The sequence below is a fragment of the Megachile rotundata genome, chromosome 11 (assembly GCF_050947335.1).
Source record: "Megachile rotundata isolate GNS110a chromosome 11, iyMegRotu1, whole genome shotgun sequence".
Lineage (NCBI taxonomy): Eukaryota > Metazoa > Arthropoda > Insecta > Hymenoptera > Megachilidae > Megachile > Megachile rotundata.
In genome coordinates, this window is record NC_134993.1 from 16,808,199 (window position 1) to 16,826,044 (window position 17,846).

Genomic DNA, 17,846 nt, shown 5'->3' on the forward strand with positions numbered 1-17,846 from the left:
AATTGTTCCTTATCGCCTACGGAATCGAATGAGTACTTTCATAGCCCTCTAGCACCCTTATTAAAGAAATTAGAAAAATAGCCCATTTCATGGACCAAAAAATTGCCGTCCATCTAGCGGTGAAAGTTGGAACTACAAAAATAGAAAATCTCGATTTTCTCGAAAACTAGGAACTTTTCCGAAATTCTGAGATATACAAATTGTTCCTTGTGGCCTAAGGAATCGAACGAATATAATTATAACCTGGTAGGACCGTTATTAAAGAAAATAGAAAAATAGCTCATTTCATGGACTAAAAAATTGGCGTCCATCTAGCGGTGAAAGTTGGAACTAATCGAAAAAAGTCCATGAATTACACTTTTTTTCTAATTTCGTTATTAGTAATGCTAGCTTGTTATAATGGTATTCTATCGATTCCTTAGGCCACAAGGAACAATTTGTATATCTCAGAATTTCGGAAAAGTTCCTAGTTTTCGAGAAAATCGAGATTTTCTATTTTTGTAGTTCCAACTTTCACCGCTAGATGGACGGCAATTTTTTGGTCCATGGAATGGGCTATTTTTCTATTTTCTTTAATAATGGCCCTAGCAGGCTATAATTATATTCGTTCGATTCCTTAGGCCACAAGGAACAATTTGTATATCTCGGAATTTCGGAAAAGTTCCTAGTTTTCGAGAAAATCGAGATTTTCTATTTTTGTAGTTCCAACTTTCACCGCTAGATGGACGGCAATTTTTTGGTCCATGAAATGGGCTATTTTTCTAATTTCTTTAATAAGGGTGCTAGAGGGCTATGAAAGTACTCATTCGATTCCGTAGGCGATAAGGAACAATTTGTATATCTCAGAATTTCGGAAAAGTCCCTAGTTTTCGAGAAAATCGAGATTTTAGTTTTTCGTAGTTCCGCCGCTCGCCGCTAGATGGCGCCACCTGTACCGTTTTCGACCGAATTCGACAAAAATTGATTTTCTGGCTTTATTAGGCATCAAAACGCATCAAAGCCTAATAGAAATTTGTTTCTAAATGCCTCAGGAACCATACTGCGTCGTCAAAGTGCCGAAATATTGCACTTTGCATGCGCAGTAGAATTGACATACGTGGCTCATGTACGTATCGCAATGCAGACACAAAATAATTAATTACTCATTACCCGAACACTATTTATGAACTTTTATGATTGAATAATGATCAGTGATTCCTTAGCTATTTTCCTATATCATAAATGTGCATAAATTGTGCTTAAAAAAAGTGTAATTAACGATTTTGCATACTCATTATCGTGTATATTCCTCCTGTGCGTTGTTAGGTTAGACGCAGAGCGCCTCAATCAAACAGACTTTACAACTTCGCTATATCTTGGTAGAGACTGTAATTAGCTTTATGTTTATCGTTTGTTTGCTGTAGACAACACGTCATCATTGCCAAGATCATAATCTATATAAAAAAGATAAACGCGGAGTGCAAAATGAACTTGGATCTTTAGTCTAATCGTAAAATTAAACTGCAATGATTCAGAATTGCGAGTCAGTATTCAGTATTCGTTCACCAGCCGCTTAAAGTTGTCTTTACCTGTTTCTATGCACCTACAGATAGTGCCATTGACATCCAGCACCTGTGGATATTTAGAAAATGAATCCTCTTACCAAACTACCTCTAATAGCAAGATTATCTAAAAATGTAATACGCATTTTAGGATGCAATGAAGGGCCTATGACATTGCAAGGTACAAACACATATCTTGTAGGAACAGGAACTAGGTAAGGGATTTAATTTTATATATTCTTTACACTTGAAGTATAATAATGCAATTCATAGAAATTTGGTTATCGTAGGCGTATATTAATTGATGCAGGCGAAGAAAAAACTGCAGAAGAGTACATAAAAGTATTGAAAGAGGTATTAGATGAGGAGAAAGCTACAATCGCTCATTTGATAGTCACACATTGGCATGCTGACCATCTAGGAGGTGTTAACTCTATTCAAAATTTCTTGAAGGCAACTAATGCTGATGGATCAGCTAGTATAGTTTGGAAGTTGCCTAGGTCACTGGAAGATAAAGGCAAAATAACTAAGGAAGAAACATCAACTGAATGGCAACCATTAAAGGATAAACAAATAATGGAAGTTGAAGGAGCTAAACTTCGCATTGAACATACACCAGGGCATTCTAGTGATCATGCTTCCCTTTTATTGGAAGATGAACGAGTATTATTTAGCGGAGATTGCATTCTTGGTGAAAGGACTGCAATTTTTGAAGATTTATATGATTATATATTGTCATTGAAAAAAATAATGTCGATGAATCCAAAACTGATATATCCAGGTCATGGACCGGTTATAACAGATCCAGTGTCTGCAATTAACCATTATATTGAACATAGGCAGAAAAGAGAATTAGAAATTTTAGGAATTTTACAGGAAAACACAAAAGATAACACAATGTCTGAAATGGATATTGTAAAACATATATACACGGTAATAATAAGTACTTGACTTACAATGTGTTTCAGAATATAAAACATATAATTTATGCATTTACACAGTAAAATTCATACAACAATATTTTTCAGGATACTTCACAAATCATGTGGAAAGCAGCAGCCTACAATGTGGAACGTCACCTCGATAAATTGTTAAAAGAAGGCAAAGTGAAAGGTGAAAAAGGAAAATGGCAAAGTATATGATTTAACTAAAATTAGTATGTTATTTAATTTATAATTGTAAATTGTTAAAATTCCTTGTTACGCTTGTAAAATAATACGTATATAAATACTATACAAGAATGGACAAAATACAGTATAGCATTGTTTCATAGTTTATTAGTAGTCTAATACTAAATCCATACCCATGTCGACTGAGAAAATTATTGAGAAAGCGATGCTGTGAAACATTTATTCAATTTACAGGAGCAAAATGATAATACATTGTTCATTGAATTTCGTTTCTCAGTGTTTAGGCTGACTTTGCTACAGATGTGCGTACAGTGAATAGTAATTGTTACAAACAGCTTTACGAAGTACATGCCATAATATTATGATCAGTTTATGTAATTAATGCCAGCGCTCATGCTCATTTTTTCTTCCATTTTAATGGCCCTTCGAAACACGTGACACGTGAAATAGATGCTCGATATAAAATATGTATTTTCCTACAATAGACATATCACGACATTAAACGTTTCAATAGTTTCGTTATAAAATCTGTTCTCTACTAGATAATGTTGGCGAGTATTCGTACACGCGGTACATAGCACCCCTTACTTTGAACAAAATGGGGGCGGGAACCCGATATAACATGACATTACAATATATAATATAGACTTTGTTTATATCTTTAATAAGCTCACTTTATCTGATCATCTGTTTCTCTCTTTGGGTAAACGTAAAAAATATATAGATTATACATATATATATATATATATATATATATGTATGTATGTATATAGATATATATATATATATATATGTATATTTATACGCACATATATCTATTTATCTTTCTCTCTCTCTCTCTCTATGTATGTTCATATATAATATATATATATAAATCTCAATGATATATTTCTATATTATTCTTCGTACTGACATATATAATATAATCTCTCTGTCGTTCTGTATTTGCCTAGTAGTTACAATAACAGCATCAACGCAATCACATAATCTTCTATTAATTGGTATTAATTATCAACAAAAAAAATGATTTTAATCATTAAACAACATACGAAATATATTATACTTAGAAATATAATAATAGAAACGACGTCAAACAACAAGATGATTCATTTGTTAGAATGAAATCAAGTCAAGAAGGATGCACTAATGTATATAATGATTCGTAGATTCACTACTTTCAAGGTACTGTGAGAACGTAACTTTGTTTTCTTACTAACACTCAATTCCCATGGCTCTGCTTATAGAGTTGAGTGGGGTCAGTACATTGTCAATTATTACAAATTACATGTACACACACACACACACACGCGCGCATGTATCGTACTCGGACGATACTACTTTTTTTTCGAGAGACAATTACCAATCTCCTTTGATACTTTACAAATATAGAGAAAAGGCACCTGGATGCGCAAGAGACGTGATGGAGATAAATAAAATGAACTATCACATTTGACAACTCGTAGAAAAAGGAAGAGTAAAGGAAAAACCCTAATTGTCGCGCTCTCGTGCGCCCGTCTTACTTAAACACGATAGTTAATAGTTTTCAATTGTTACAAAGGTGGTGCAAACTTCGTCCATTTTCATTATATAAAAACGGATTTCATTTCTATCACATACAAAGTCTGAAACGACAATGTGGCACAAATATATAAGAACTCGTACCGAGCCAAGAAATATACTTTCTATACGCGATCGATTGGAATTCATTATTTTCTTTCATTCTCTCTTTCTCTCCCTCTCTCTCGCACGCTCAGTCGCTCTGTCATTTGCCCCGTGTACCCGAATACGTCGAATACAATTATACACGTATTTTAATGACAAGAATACGGCAGTACTACATAAGAAATCCATTCTGAGGATCGAAACAGCTTGGATTTATGTAGCTCAACAGATCATGTTCTGACATCGATGTAAGCTCTTGGGGCAACATCCCATCTTCTTGTTTTCTGACCGTCGTTCCGGTAGAACTGTTAGCCGTATTAGTAATGGGTGGGTTCACGTTTTGCCTGTTGGGCGTGACGGGTAAGGCAACGGGCGGTGACTTGCTCGCGACTTGTTCGACGATATTATTCTGACCCGGCGGAGATTTCGGTAGGATGCCCTCCATAGCGCTGTTCATAAGCTGCGCGCTCTGAGTAGCTACACTGTTCAATATATTTTTCGTTGCGATGATGGCATGGGCGGTTGTCGTGGTGATTGGTCGATTGTTAATGATGTCCTGAGTAGCGTTAGTGATTACGTTATTAATCGCCTGCTCCGCAGCAGTAGTCAATCTCTGTTGCGACGGTTCCTGCGCCGCTCCGCTTGCGAGGGCGGAGCTGGCTTCGGCTACGAAACCCGCCGGTTGATTCAACATGGACCCTATATCTTGCTGCACCGCTTGTTGCATCGCCTGAGCTGCCTGCGCTTGTTGCACCGCTTGCTGCACCGCTTGCACCTGCTGCACCACTTCTTGGGTCGCCTGCTGCACTGCCTGCTGGACCACTTCCTGCGTAGCCTGTTGCACCGCTTGCTGAACGGCTGGCACAGCCTGAACCTGCTGCACCGCTTGCACTTGCTGTACAGCCTGCTGGACAACTTGCGCGTGCTGCACTACGTGCTGGACAACCTGTTGCTGCGCCTGCTGCACGGCCTGGACAGCCTGCTGTTGCGCCTGAGCGACAACCTGTTCGACTTGCTGCTGTGCCTGCGCCACCACTTGCTCCACTTGCTGCGCCTGCTGCATCGCTACAACTTCTTGCTGAATAAGACCCTGAATTTGCGGAATATGCTCCGCTGCTGTCGACATAGTCTCGTCCGTAACTTGCATCTGATTATGGTTCGGTACAGTAACACTAGGATTCGACGTACCGTTCGTAGTCACGACTGGCTCCTGCATTGAGGGCAATAGAGCAGCGTTAATAGTCGTGAGTAAGCTGTCGCCGTTGGTCGGCTCTTGGACAACAGAAGCCGGAGAGGACACGGTGGTGCCGCTACTCCCTGTCAAAGGTTGAACGCTTTGAGGAGGCATCAACGCTTCGAGGAGCATCGTTTTCACGGGAATCGGCGGGCTATTTCTGCTCTGTTGGGGACTCGTGATCGTCTCGTGGTCGGTTACCGCGGACACATGACTCATCATGGCGCTACTGTTGGGGTTGACGGTGCGAAGCGGTGACACCAACTGATGAGATTCCGTCCCTGAATTAACGAGGGTATCCAGCTTCACACCTTGAGTGGGAGCCGCTAAAATGTTGGAAGCTTGTGCTTGTTGAGGTTGTCGTCCCGTAGCGATTATGGAAGCTCGTTGCTGTATGGCACCCACGAAACCATTCTCCTGGCTTTCAGCCTCTTTCACGTTGGACTCGATGTGGTTCAGGTATTTTTCTACGCTATGTCCACTCTGTGCAGGTAACTGTCCATTCGGTGGACCGGTGAAATTCGATAGAGTGCCGAATTCCGACTGGTGGTGTTTCATGCGGAGATCTACGACACCGCCACCCTGAAGAGTTCCGTTAGGGCTGCCTTCTGTCGGCAACATCGAATTAGTGTCTTTGTTGATATGATGAGGACTTAGAACTTTGACTTGAGACGAGTCGTGCATACCTCCGAAGGTGTTCTGGTGCGTGGACACCATCGATAATGGGTGTTGATTCCGCATCAAATCGACTACGCCGAGCAGATTTACTGCCTCCTGTACGGGTGAACTGTTTGCCGCAACCGGCACCGATCTGATCATGTTCGTTTGAGGCGTGTCTCTGGAGTTTTCGTTAACGAGCTGCTGCAACGGGCTCGTACCCGTCGAGCCGTTCGCAGTAGGTGTAGGTATACTCTGCATACTGTTCTCGCTAATCATACTGTTTTCGCTGTTCTCATCTAGTACCTCGGTCTTCAAATTATCGGGCAGGATTAATTGAAGATTCGAAGACGACCTGCGGTTTAGAAGGGGATTCGCTACCATGGCTGGAGGCGGCATCATCACGTCAGGCGGCGAATTTTGGCAATTTGGACTTTGAGCAGCCCACATCAGAACTGGTGTCACCTGAGACGATGCCGTAACTGGCGGAGGACTGGGGTCGCTCTTCAGAGCCTCCGTCGTTTGGGAGGCTGATTGTTGTGGCTGTATCGTTGTCAAGAAGTTCGGCGTTCCCGCGGCTGCTTGCGTGATCAGAGCTGAAACGTCAGGATCTCGTGTAGATGTACTCTATTTACATTACTCGTTAAAATTCACTTACTGTTCGACGATACACCCGTGGTGAGAGATACGGCTGCTGCAGGGGACGTTGCCAGCGCGGTATCACCGTTTGTGTTGGCCAATGGCGGCGTGATGGGTTCTATCTTGCCCACCGACGGCTCTGGCGGTGCAGAAGCGGCGGTGTAAAGAAACGTGTGAGGCTCGCTAGTTTTGCCGGACGACACGGCGTACAGTTTAACGCTGACCGTTTCCGAAGGCGCAAGATCTTGTCGCCTGTATGCAGGCACCACGCATACCAGATGCGTTTGCTGCAAGAATTCCTTGTCGGGCAAAACGGCGCACTCCCAGTGCGGTTCTAAACTACTCGACAGATCGTCATTGTCTAATTGAAACACTACACGAGTATCCTTCAGAAAGTTCTTTCCAAGTATGAACAGTTCTAATCCACCGGTGCACGGACAGGAGGTGAGCGACTTTTTACAGATCTCCGGTATACCAGGTGGTTGAGCTACAAACAACGAACGTATTAATATCGCGTCGTTTATATGCAACAATTTCGTACATCAACTATTCATGCAATGACACCTACTACAAACTATTGGTTGAGAACAGACTTGCAAAGTCTCCGTACTGCCATCGGGATGAGCGATGGTCGTGCGGAAAACCATGCGACAACGGGTCGACTTTTTTTTACTGCGACCCTGTAGCACACCGGCTTCCTGTGGAAATCTGTGCTCTACGTCCACGTTACGTTCCTTCAAGATACCGACGCAATCGCAAGTGACCATCATATCCTTCGTCGGATCCATGTCCACCTCGATCACGATGGTACCGTCGATTTTACGCTCGATGCATGGCGTCGAGTTTTTACCGCTTACTCGACAAGCTTGATAGAACATGTGAGGTGCGACACGACCCAGATCTGTACCGATGAAAACTTGAAGAGTGGTCGGTTTGTCATAACCGACCAGACGAACGATGGGAAACCCGTTCCCGGTTCGATCTTTCACTGCTCCTCGAGAGCCTTCGGTTTGGTAACGAGCCCGATGCTGCTGCTCGGGCTGACAGATTATCTGCAATTGCACCTTTCCATCTGCGGAAGCACTACCTGTTTCAAATATTTAAAAGGATATGTTTAGAATTGAATAGGATCGAATATTGGATAAATTTCACGTGAATACCAACTACATCGAAAAGAGTGTCATTACATAAAATCTCGATTGACCTACATTTGATATCGCAGTCCGATATCAACGAAGAAATATCGATGATTTATTTGAAATGGGGCAAATGGTTCCTAAACAACGGAGATAAGGTATCATCGACGAAAGTAGTCGAAGGCTAGCAATTTAGTCGAAGAATAAGGGATTCGAAAGAATGAACCGAATGATTCGACAGCGAAAAGAATGCTTGGAGAACCGAAAGTTATCAGTTTGCATCATTCTGAGAAAAAAGCTCGACGATCCGATTGCAAACAGGCAGCGAATCTCCGCGCAAATCAACGTGTCATTATTTGTAAACGCAGCGTTACTGTTATACGAACTGTTACAATGATACAACAACGAAACAACGCTCGTAAATTGTTCTTTCAAAAAGATTCAAGAACGTCTCTTGAAGAAGAGCGTTATCTGTGCCTCGTGACCCAGCGTAAAGACCTCGTCGTCGGTATCTCCGCCAATAAAAAACATTAAATCCACACTATCAACGGCAATAAATTTTCGGTAGCCTGTGTCACCGAATCAGACTCGCTTCGACGACGAGATCGATAAACTCGGCATTGCGATTCGATATAATTTTAAAGGATTAGCGCGATGGATCGTCCCGCAATGTGAATAGCTTTGCTGTAATTTTGACTCCATTCAAATTTGACTGAATTACCAAAACATTTGGACCTTAAAATTTCACATTAATAAAGGCGAATAAACTTAATCCTGACAAGCATATTGCTACAAATATTCGAGAGCGCATTTATCAGAAACAAAATGAGCGTTTAAGAACGTACACAGTTGAGAGGTGAGGGTGACAGGTCCTTGATGAGTAGCCGACGACCTCTTCGTGAGAACGCCCAATCCCGGACGAGATCTGGATACTTCAACGACCCTTCCGGAGTTTCCGTTCCCTGTCCTGTTTCCGGAGATAGTGGCCAACACGGCGATTCCATTCGAGCTATTTCTGTTGGTCGTTTTACCGTCGGAACTCGCCGAATGTGCTACTTCGGGGAAGGCGAAATTCGCATCCTCGGACTCGAGCTTGATGTCCATTTTTCTTCTCTTGGAGTCTTCCTCGCCGGCGCCGTTCCAAGCCTGTTAAACACCAACGAATTAATATGTAGAGAGAGAAAATAGGTTTAGGAGAGATGGAACAAGCGTACGTTGGCCGTTCGTTCTTTCGACTCGTTTGTCGGCTCAATTGAACGAATCAGAGCCTCGGTTGATCGGTCGACGCGGGTTCAACTACCGTTAGAGACCCGGTGTCACTGAGCTCGTCGAATCAACGAAGATCCCGAGGCTGCGTTACACGTGATCGCATTAGATTGCACGTGCACCGAGGATGTCGTAACACCGAAGGGGAACGAAGATAGGGCAGAGCAAGCTTTCAGAGGCTTCGACCGACACCCAGAAGAACCTCTTGGGTAACGTTTTCGGGGCAAACGACGCGGCCTCGTTTAGAAATCGGACCAACGGACTAGAAAACAGAAGTAAAATTGCACGATGGTTCTCGAACTTCGAGGAAGATCAAGGGACGTGAATTACCATCACGTTCTATTCGTACATTCTCTTTGATTATCTAACTGATACATTGTTGGTAGCGATGGGATCAAGTACTTTATACACAGACTTAGACAGACGTTTTCAATACGATGATTCTTAACATTCGAAAATGATCCTTAGCGCAAGCTGTTGGTTCTTTAATTGAAAGGGTTAGATAGCGATGGACTCGAATACTTTTAAACACCGATGTAACAGACACAGAAGCGTTATCGTTTTGTATCTTTCTACTTATCTATGAATTGAGTACCTTAGATTTTTTATACTTAAAAAAGTTCGATACTTTACTTCTTAGGTATCTAGATTTTGACATTCCTACGAATGAAGTATTTAAACTTCAAGCTACTCTAACCTGATTTTGATTCGAGACCCTTAAAAAGAACAAGCTACAATGTTAGCCTAATATTGGAAATACATTTTCGTTGTACGTATCTTACAGCCAAAACTCTCGAGCAACAACATTATCTGCAACAAATCAAATTATGAAAGGCTCGAATCTCTAATCAGGTATTGCAAATGATTCAGATTTCTAAGTACACAATGAACTTGATCCCATCATTAATTTTTAGTACTGCTCGTAAATCCTTCGTGATACTTTGGGTCAATATCAGTATAGTTCAACCGACTCGTAATGTTTACTCAATTATCATCAAATACATATATCATGACCGAATTGCAAGTAATATAGATTATTAAACCGTAATCTACACGAGGCTCTTCTCGTATGTTACTACGCACGCGTGTAAAAGTCTTAACCGTGTATCGCTTCGCGTTACGCAACACCCGGCTCGAGAATAAGTTATCGTTGCATGTATTGATATCAATCGAAGCTCGTTCTTCTAGAAACGCGCATGTTTGTGCAATACGATAAAACAGAAAAAAGATGTAATTCCTGCCGTTCGAATATCTCTCAAGATATTGTACGTTCCACAATATTTCTTTTAAAAGGACGTTGACTGTGTGACGCGTACGCTACGTTCGAAAATAACGTAGAAACAAACTATACGTTTTTTACAGATTCATGACGCGATCAGCAAAATTATAATCCTCGATAACAGTCGGACACTTATACCAGCTTTTGTCACGTTCGCGATGATAGGTCGTCTCGAGATATATATGACCATACGACAACACGTTTGCCGCCAGGTAACATTTTCAGACAGACACGACCAAGTGGTGGCTGGAGAGAGTGAGATGAAGAGGAATGACCATTATCCCTACCGATCTTCTAAATCCTCGTTACCAAATTTCCAACCCTCAAAATCCTAAATGTCTAAAGTCCCAAAATCCACCGAATCCTTATCTACCGAAGCTAAGAAAACACTTGGTCATGCCTGTTCTAACCAATATTCATTCTCAGGTATCTGGAAGGGAACAGAATAGAAAGGACAGAGTAGAATATTTCATGGCTAGACACACCTTAACCCTCGTGTTTGTACATCCCCCGTTTAATTGTAAATACATGATCCGTTATGAACAACTCACAACAGACCAGAGAAAGTGAATGTTTTATTGTATAGTTGCTCTTTATTTGGTGAACCCATCCCCGGAGATTTACAACGAGTCTGAAGTACGAAAGACCGTGCAAATAAGATGGCCTTAAACTTATCGTCCATCCCGTGTACATGCAAAGGGGACTAACGGTTGCGTTCGTGAGGTGTTGCTGACGATCCTCAAAGCCGAGCCCAGAATCGTTCGAGTTATCGCAAACGTCCTGTGCCGAGCTGGCTCTCGATCCGTGTTCATCCGGGTTCCTTAAGGATCCCACTGGTATTCTAGGCTGCTGTGATTGCGACTGTTGTTGTGCTGGTTGCTGTGGCTGTTGCTGTTGCTGTTGCTGTTGCTGTTGCGGTGGTTGTTGCTGTTGCTGACGTTGATGGTTGATCCTCCTAGAGGCGGAATGCGCGCGGTTACTTGACGCGACGGTGCTCCTTTGAACCGAACCTGTTACCGCGGACGATCTTTCTCCAGCATTGTTACCTGAAACATTCGAAACTCGATTAGCATTAGTCGATAAGCATTTAGAAAAATGTACATTTAACGGAACAGACTTTACAGACACGCTGTAATATCAGGCGATTTTTATTTCAATTACTGCACAATGCACAAATTATGCTTTCAAAAGTGATAATGTTACGGTCTACAGAATCAAAAGGTGCTAAAAATGTAAGTCTATCAACAGAAAATAAACGATAAATTAACAGAATTGTAAATCTTGTAAGACGTATATACGTCAGAGTGTTAATGTAAGGTTAATAATATTAAAAATTCTGTTCAACTTCATCCGTTTTACATTAAATTCATGACATTTCTTGTCGATGAACCCCTCGCCGTTCAACGCATTAAAATTGAATCGATCAACGACACCTCAAAGTGTGTTTGCGTGTACACGATACGGAACTGCATCGAGCCAATAATTCAATTCGGACAATGACACGTTCCGAGTCGAAGTTCAAGGCTACCGATTCAATAACTACACAACAACGCGTGCGTCACCCCCGAGATAAAACGAAACCGTCGGCGAACTGGCTCGTTATCGTCGAGGTAACTTATATAATAAAGTCTCTGATTCGCGATCGCGAAGAGGAGTACCAATTTCATGTCATCTTTATACAATTCGGTCGGTCCAAGAAAGTTGAACAATAGTATGACGGATCTTGGAAGTAATTGTCAGCAAGTATTAATTAATCTCTTCTTTTTCCTTCTTTAATAGACGTTCGTGGATCATGATGTTATGTCAAGCACGAATTGGCAAGTATATTTTGACCGCGATTCTCAAAACTTTACGAGTGAACGGGTGGTATTTAAATAACCGCTAGCCGGTTGTTGGCAACCAGGCGGTTTTTAACCACGACAGAACGGGATGCAACGCATCAACAACTGGTCATGATTTTCATTTTTTCGCGCGCGATACAAACACAACGAGAGTCAGACATCGAACCGTACAAAGTCCGGACGAGATCGACGATTGTTCCTCCAACAGGGTAAAAACCAACCGACGAGTTTATCTCTCGCACAATGAGAATGGCCGTATATAACACGACATGCTACAATTGCAATTATTATATTCGATCTGTCGCGATTTAATGCGACGCAACGTAACGCGACATGATCCAATTTGTTAAGCTGTAACTCGACCGTGTAGTAATTCGACGCGTTGTAATTTGATCAGCATTTTGTACATTGGTCAGGTGGTAGATCGACGCGTTGTACTTCGATCAGGTGGTAGTCGAACGCGTTGTACTTAGCTGTAATTCAATGGGATTCAATTCATTACGAATCAAACTAGGCCATTTGAAATTATTAGAATACTATATTAGTACGTTTAAAAGCCAGCGCGTTTAAATAGAATAATGAGAAATTAAATTAGTATCAAGTATAGTATTATAATGTCAGCATAGTAGTCAGCAGTTTCGTATACAGTTCACCATGTAATTTTCATTGTACCTTACAGTTATGGACCGTGATATAGCATCGAATGGCATAAAATAAACGCAGAAGAAAATCATAATTATCCGTAGAAATAAACTGTGCTCGCGATACAAGTGTGTTCTCGCTTGACAGATAAATACCAGAAAAATGAGCGAGTGGCTCGTTCAAGAAGCAAAGAGTAAAGTAGCGAGAAATATCAAGAAACGAAGAGAGAGGAAGAGAAAGAGTGAAAGAGGAGTATAGGGGTGGGGAATATCGATCTATCTATAGAAGCTTCCACTACTGGATGAGATAATTGCGTGGGGGGTGGTTGCAATCGCGTATGCAACTGGTGGCGAGGGTACGATCCTCTTCACCCTCCAACCCTCGATCTTTTTTCACCCATTCGATGCCAGCGACCACCGAGGGTGGGTTAAAACGACGTAATGGACACATGCACACACGTGTAAGGTGCATCCGTGTGATCGTCGAGGAAAATCACGGGACGATGTCAACGACCCACGTTTGCCAACCGGCCATCTTCAACGTTTTCAACCTCGACGCTTCGTGGTTGCTGCTGCTTCGTTATTTTCCACCTTTTCTGCATCGGAATAGAACGCGAACTTGATGATTTCCGCGATTACGGGGGTGTATGTTTTTATTACTTAAGCCCGCTGGCTTAACTGGCATACAGTTAATTCTCAAATTCCTAACACACCAAATTCCTAAATTTCCAACTCTCCAAATTCATAGACCTCTAGATTTTTATATCTTCAAATCAGATAAAGTGAACGGCGACATTTTTTCTGACGATGAAGTTATGTAACAACAATGTAATTGGAGGTGATTTATTTGAACGAGTTTTGCGATTGGTTTATATTAAAAATCTCGATATTTTCCACTGGTAATTATCAGAGTGAACAAAGATCCCTCGACGACCCCCATAATACCGAACGCGTTGATAAACGTTGACAGAGCATGTAAATTGTTATCAGTACCCCCAGACGCGAACAACCGGCAACAACGGAATGTTCGAGCTCTTTGTCTACGACGGGGCCATCAGAAGCATGAAAAACAACCCCGAGGAGGATCAGAAGCAACAAGATAGCTAATGTCAAGAGCCCAATGATCGTCGTCGACAATAAAGATAACGAAGACAGATAATGATCGCGTCGAAAATCACTCGTTGACTTTGAGGCAATTGCTGGCTCTGTTGTCAAAAATAAATTTTACAGAATCCAGGCTACACTTAATCCCATTCAAAATAATACGCATAAGAAAAAAATCAACAGATTTTGCCCGATAATGAAAACGGCGCTCTACTTTCGATCGAGAGACAACCAATTTTCCTTTTTCTACGTGGAACCAGACCTTCGACCGAGCCTCTCTCCCACGTCGTGTATTTACGTCTTCTTACTCGTCCTCGTACTCGTGGAGGCTTCGTGCATTTGCAAGCGTACTACTCCCGATGATAACAGGATCGATAAACATCGTTACTATTACACGGCAAACAGAGCGTCGTCGGATCGCGCTAACTATGACGCCTCTCGAGTCTCAAGGATATCGTTACCTGTGCCAGATCGAGAGAATCGATCCTTATCGCATACGATCGCCACGAACACCGTTCACCTGAAACAGAACTAACGAGTCCGCTGCGGTTCACACGCCTGGCGCGTGCGTAACTCATACAGTAGCGATAGACGGATCAAACACCCACCGAACTTATGAACATCGATATGCACGGTTAAGGAAAATCCAGGAAGAGCCAAAAGGATACGCGGACCTATTTCATGCGATATGAATCAACCAAATATTTCATCACATTTCATCTGATCTAATTCTACTGTTACTGATAAAATTGCTCTTTCCAATTGTTTTAATAATCTCGAAATCAGGAACAATCAGTAAACTATATTATCACAAATTGATATGTATTTCATTTTTCATAGCAAATAGTATAATGGAAGATATATATCATAGAAGCAATCGATACATACCATAGATTATCATTAGAAACGTAACAGTCATCGGCGTTAAAGATACTTCAACTTTATCTATTCATAGTTTTGGACGAGAAAATGACGGTAACTGAGATTATTTTTCCTATCTTCGTATCATTGTTTGTATAGAACAATGATCTAGCAACGAACTGTTTAACTTGGGATCAAGTTAGCAAAGCACAGGTAAATCTATGAATGTACATGTCTAGCGTCGTATGTATAACCATCCCGAAGCGTTTAATATTCTAAAAAATTCGCGTAACACTAATTTAGCCTGCTTCGGTGTTTAAATTGTCTGAGAACTTGGCGTGCTATTAATATGAATGATTCATTATCTATCCATTATTACTTATTTATTTGTTTGATTCGAAGAGCGGATTGTAATATCGAATGTTAACCCATTCGATCGATTCTATTTTATAAAACGAAAATTGCGCTTTATTCGTTTCCAATTAAAGAAATAAGAGTTATTTTTTTCAGAAACATTCTATATTTCATTATCACCGTAATTTCACTACTTTCACCAAGACTTTTGAAATTCGTTCGCTCGTTAACAAATCCCTTAGGGCGTCCAGTTATAGTTATCTTTCTGTGTATCTAACTGCGAAACTACCTGAAGCTTTCGAAAATCGTTTGCACGAGTACTTTCGAGGACGAATGGCTACTCATTCCTATATACTTCTTTTTATCGATTCTTTCCATGTTTATATAAATCGAGATGAAACTCAACGCAATCAATTTTAAATGGTAAATCGACGATGACGATAGGATAAGAGATTGCCTACACTTGGTTTAAGAACGCGCGTTCCACGGATTCTTGCGACAGAAGTCGCATAACACGTTGACAATCCTCCGCGCGTCTAATGACATTGCCGATAGCCTACTTAACAGACCGAGATAAGTCCGTAAAATCCACGAGGTCGTGACTCTCTCTGTGCCATGTATTCTGAGAGTAGCAGAAGGGAAATGCGGTTTACGAAACGTTATTGAAAAACTCAAGAAGAAACAGAGAAACTTCGTAACAAAATAAGTACTTTGGGTCGCGTAGTCGAACGCGTTGTATACCTATTACTGTGGTTTCTTCAGAATTTCCTTCTGAACCCTTTACTGCATATCCGCCATTTAGTTCCACAAGAAGATTATCCGTGATCATTACCTTCCACTGAGTTACAGATTTCTATTGGCTACTAAATATTTTAATTTTTCTAATCCATAGTGTATATTCATAAATGCGAATGGCTCCTGATTCAAAATGAAGTACTGGAAATGAAGGAACTCGAGATGAAGCGGCCGTGTACAGAAACAGCTGTGCAAACACGAATTAGCGAGACTGGTAGCGAAAAGTGAAGCTATTCAAAGCATTTTCGTTCTAAATCCACTGAACCAGGAATGAGCGCTGACGAGATAACTCATTCGAAACATAAGAAACGCGTGGATTCAGTCTGTCGCATGATCACGAAAGCCTCCCAGATAGTTTCTACAATTTTACGGTGGTCATGCACGTCATCGTCCGCATTCTTCACGCGAACGTACTCGGATTTTTGCGATGCTTCAACGTAGCGAACGATCGAATGCTACGATTAATGCGATTAATGGGCTATCGATCAATTTTACTCGCTTCGAATTATAAATATGTGAGCGCGCGCGGAGAAAGTGTCGAATCATCGTTCGAGCTTTATTCGAACTGTAAAAGTTTTGACGATTCTAGAAATTTCGAAACTTCAACTGGACATATGGATAGGTTTTTCAAAATTACATTACCACAACGTCCGAATAATTTTTCTGCATTATATGTAGAATGCGGATATCGTCATTCTTCATTGTCTGCTTGCTTTTGTGCTACTGCTTTATAAGTAGATTCTCGTTATATAAAAATTTAAATTACTCAAAGTTTTAAATCACAGTTGGAATAATTATGAACGTAATTCGAAATTGAAATATGTATATTCGAGTAGCTAGAAACCTTGCAAAATGAAGCATTGAATATTAATCACCAACGACGATTAGATCTGTCACGAACATTTTTAACATAATCATATACACAGCCATGCAATACTCGAACGAGAAGAAAGCTACTCTCCCGGCTAATAACCTTTGACTTTTCAACAGTTGTCGCGGTACAACTCGTCGTCCTCTTCATCCTTTGGCGTCGCGACAAATTATGTTTCATCCACTCCGAAGAGGAAAAGCCAGGCGGACCAAACGAAATTGAAAAACTGTGCACTCAAAAATCCTCGCAACGCCGAGATCTGCATGAGCACAACAGAAGAATTAACATTTTAGTAAATAAATATTAACTCGTTATCAGGCTCGGCACCCTGGTTATCAAGATTTGTTGTCTGCAGTTTGGTACACATTGCCGTTCCGCGCGTTTATCGACGTTCTCTTCGTGTACAATCGAGCGAGTCAACGTACCTTTTAATCGGATCACCATTTTACAACGTAACGAACTCTGATGACCGGCAAAGAAACGGTAGTCGTCAACGGAGTCGATTTTATTTACGTAACGACGAAACGAAACGAAACGAAACGATCAACACACACTGTACTCGTTATCGATAATTCCGTGCGAACGATTAGTTCGTCGACGAAGTACGCGACGTATTCTTCGAGTTCGAACGAAAAACACCGACTGATAAAGCGGGAACGAAAAACGCGTATTCTTCGGCAGAATATCGCATTTTGGAATTTGATGAATATGGAGTTTTAATGGCGTTGTATGATACGGAGAAAGTGGTCAAATATACTACGCCATGGTGCAAAGTACCTGCTTCGGTAGCTGACACTTTTACTTTCAATCACAAAACTAAGGTTTCTCACAAAAA

The 17,846-nt window shown here is 41.2% G+C and overlaps 2 protein-coding genes across 11 annotated transcripts in view; one reads left to right on the top strand and one right to left on the bottom strand.

The window, feature by feature from the left end:
• Positions 1-958: 958 nt before the first annotated feature.
• LOC100877074 (endoribonuclease LACTB2) lies at positions 959-2,798 on the top strand. 2 transcript variants are annotated; one of them, XM_012295796.2, is made up of 4 exons: positions 959-1,105; positions 1,589-1,756; positions 1,832-2,474; positions 2,570-2,798. In XM_012295796.2, exons 2-4 carry the CDS (start codon positions 1,629-1,631, stop codon positions 2,681-2,683), a joined length of 885 nt encoding a protein of 294 aa, XP_012151186.1. In that variant the 5' UTR covers positions 959-1,105; positions 1,589-1,628; the 3' UTR covers positions 2,684-2,798. The 2 variants fall into 2 exon arrangements, with proteins under 2 accessions (XP_012151186.1, XP_012151185.1); XM_012295795.2 differs by lacking the exon at positions 959-1,105 and adding an exon at positions 1,181-1,522.
• A 79-nt stretch (positions 2,799-2,877) lies between these two features.
• Positions 2,878-17,846, bottom strand: part of NFAT (nuclear factor of activated T cells 3) — a 34,269-nt gene continuing 19,300 nt past the window's right edge. For 4 of the 9 annotated variants that reach the window (XM_012295811.2, XM_076536807.1, XM_076536811.1 and 1 more), the window contains 5 exons: positions 11,253-11,590; positions 8,845-9,145; positions 7,432-7,950; positions 6,883-7,350; positions 2,878-6,820 (listed from right to left, as the gene is read on the bottom strand). In XM_012295811.2, the coding sequence (XP_012151201.1) occupies positions 4,506-6,820; positions 6,883-7,350; positions 7,432-7,950; positions 8,845-9,145; positions 11,253-11,590 (3,941 nt within the window). In that variant the 3' untranslated portion in view covers positions 2,878-4,505. Of the gene's footprint in view, positions 6,821-6,882; positions 7,351-7,431; positions 7,951-8,844; positions 9,146-11,252; positions 11,591-17,436; positions 17,471-17,846 lie in introns of those variants that run through there. The other 5 variants (XM_076536812.1, XM_012295813.2, XM_076536809.1 and 2 more) reach the window with 4 other exon arrangements.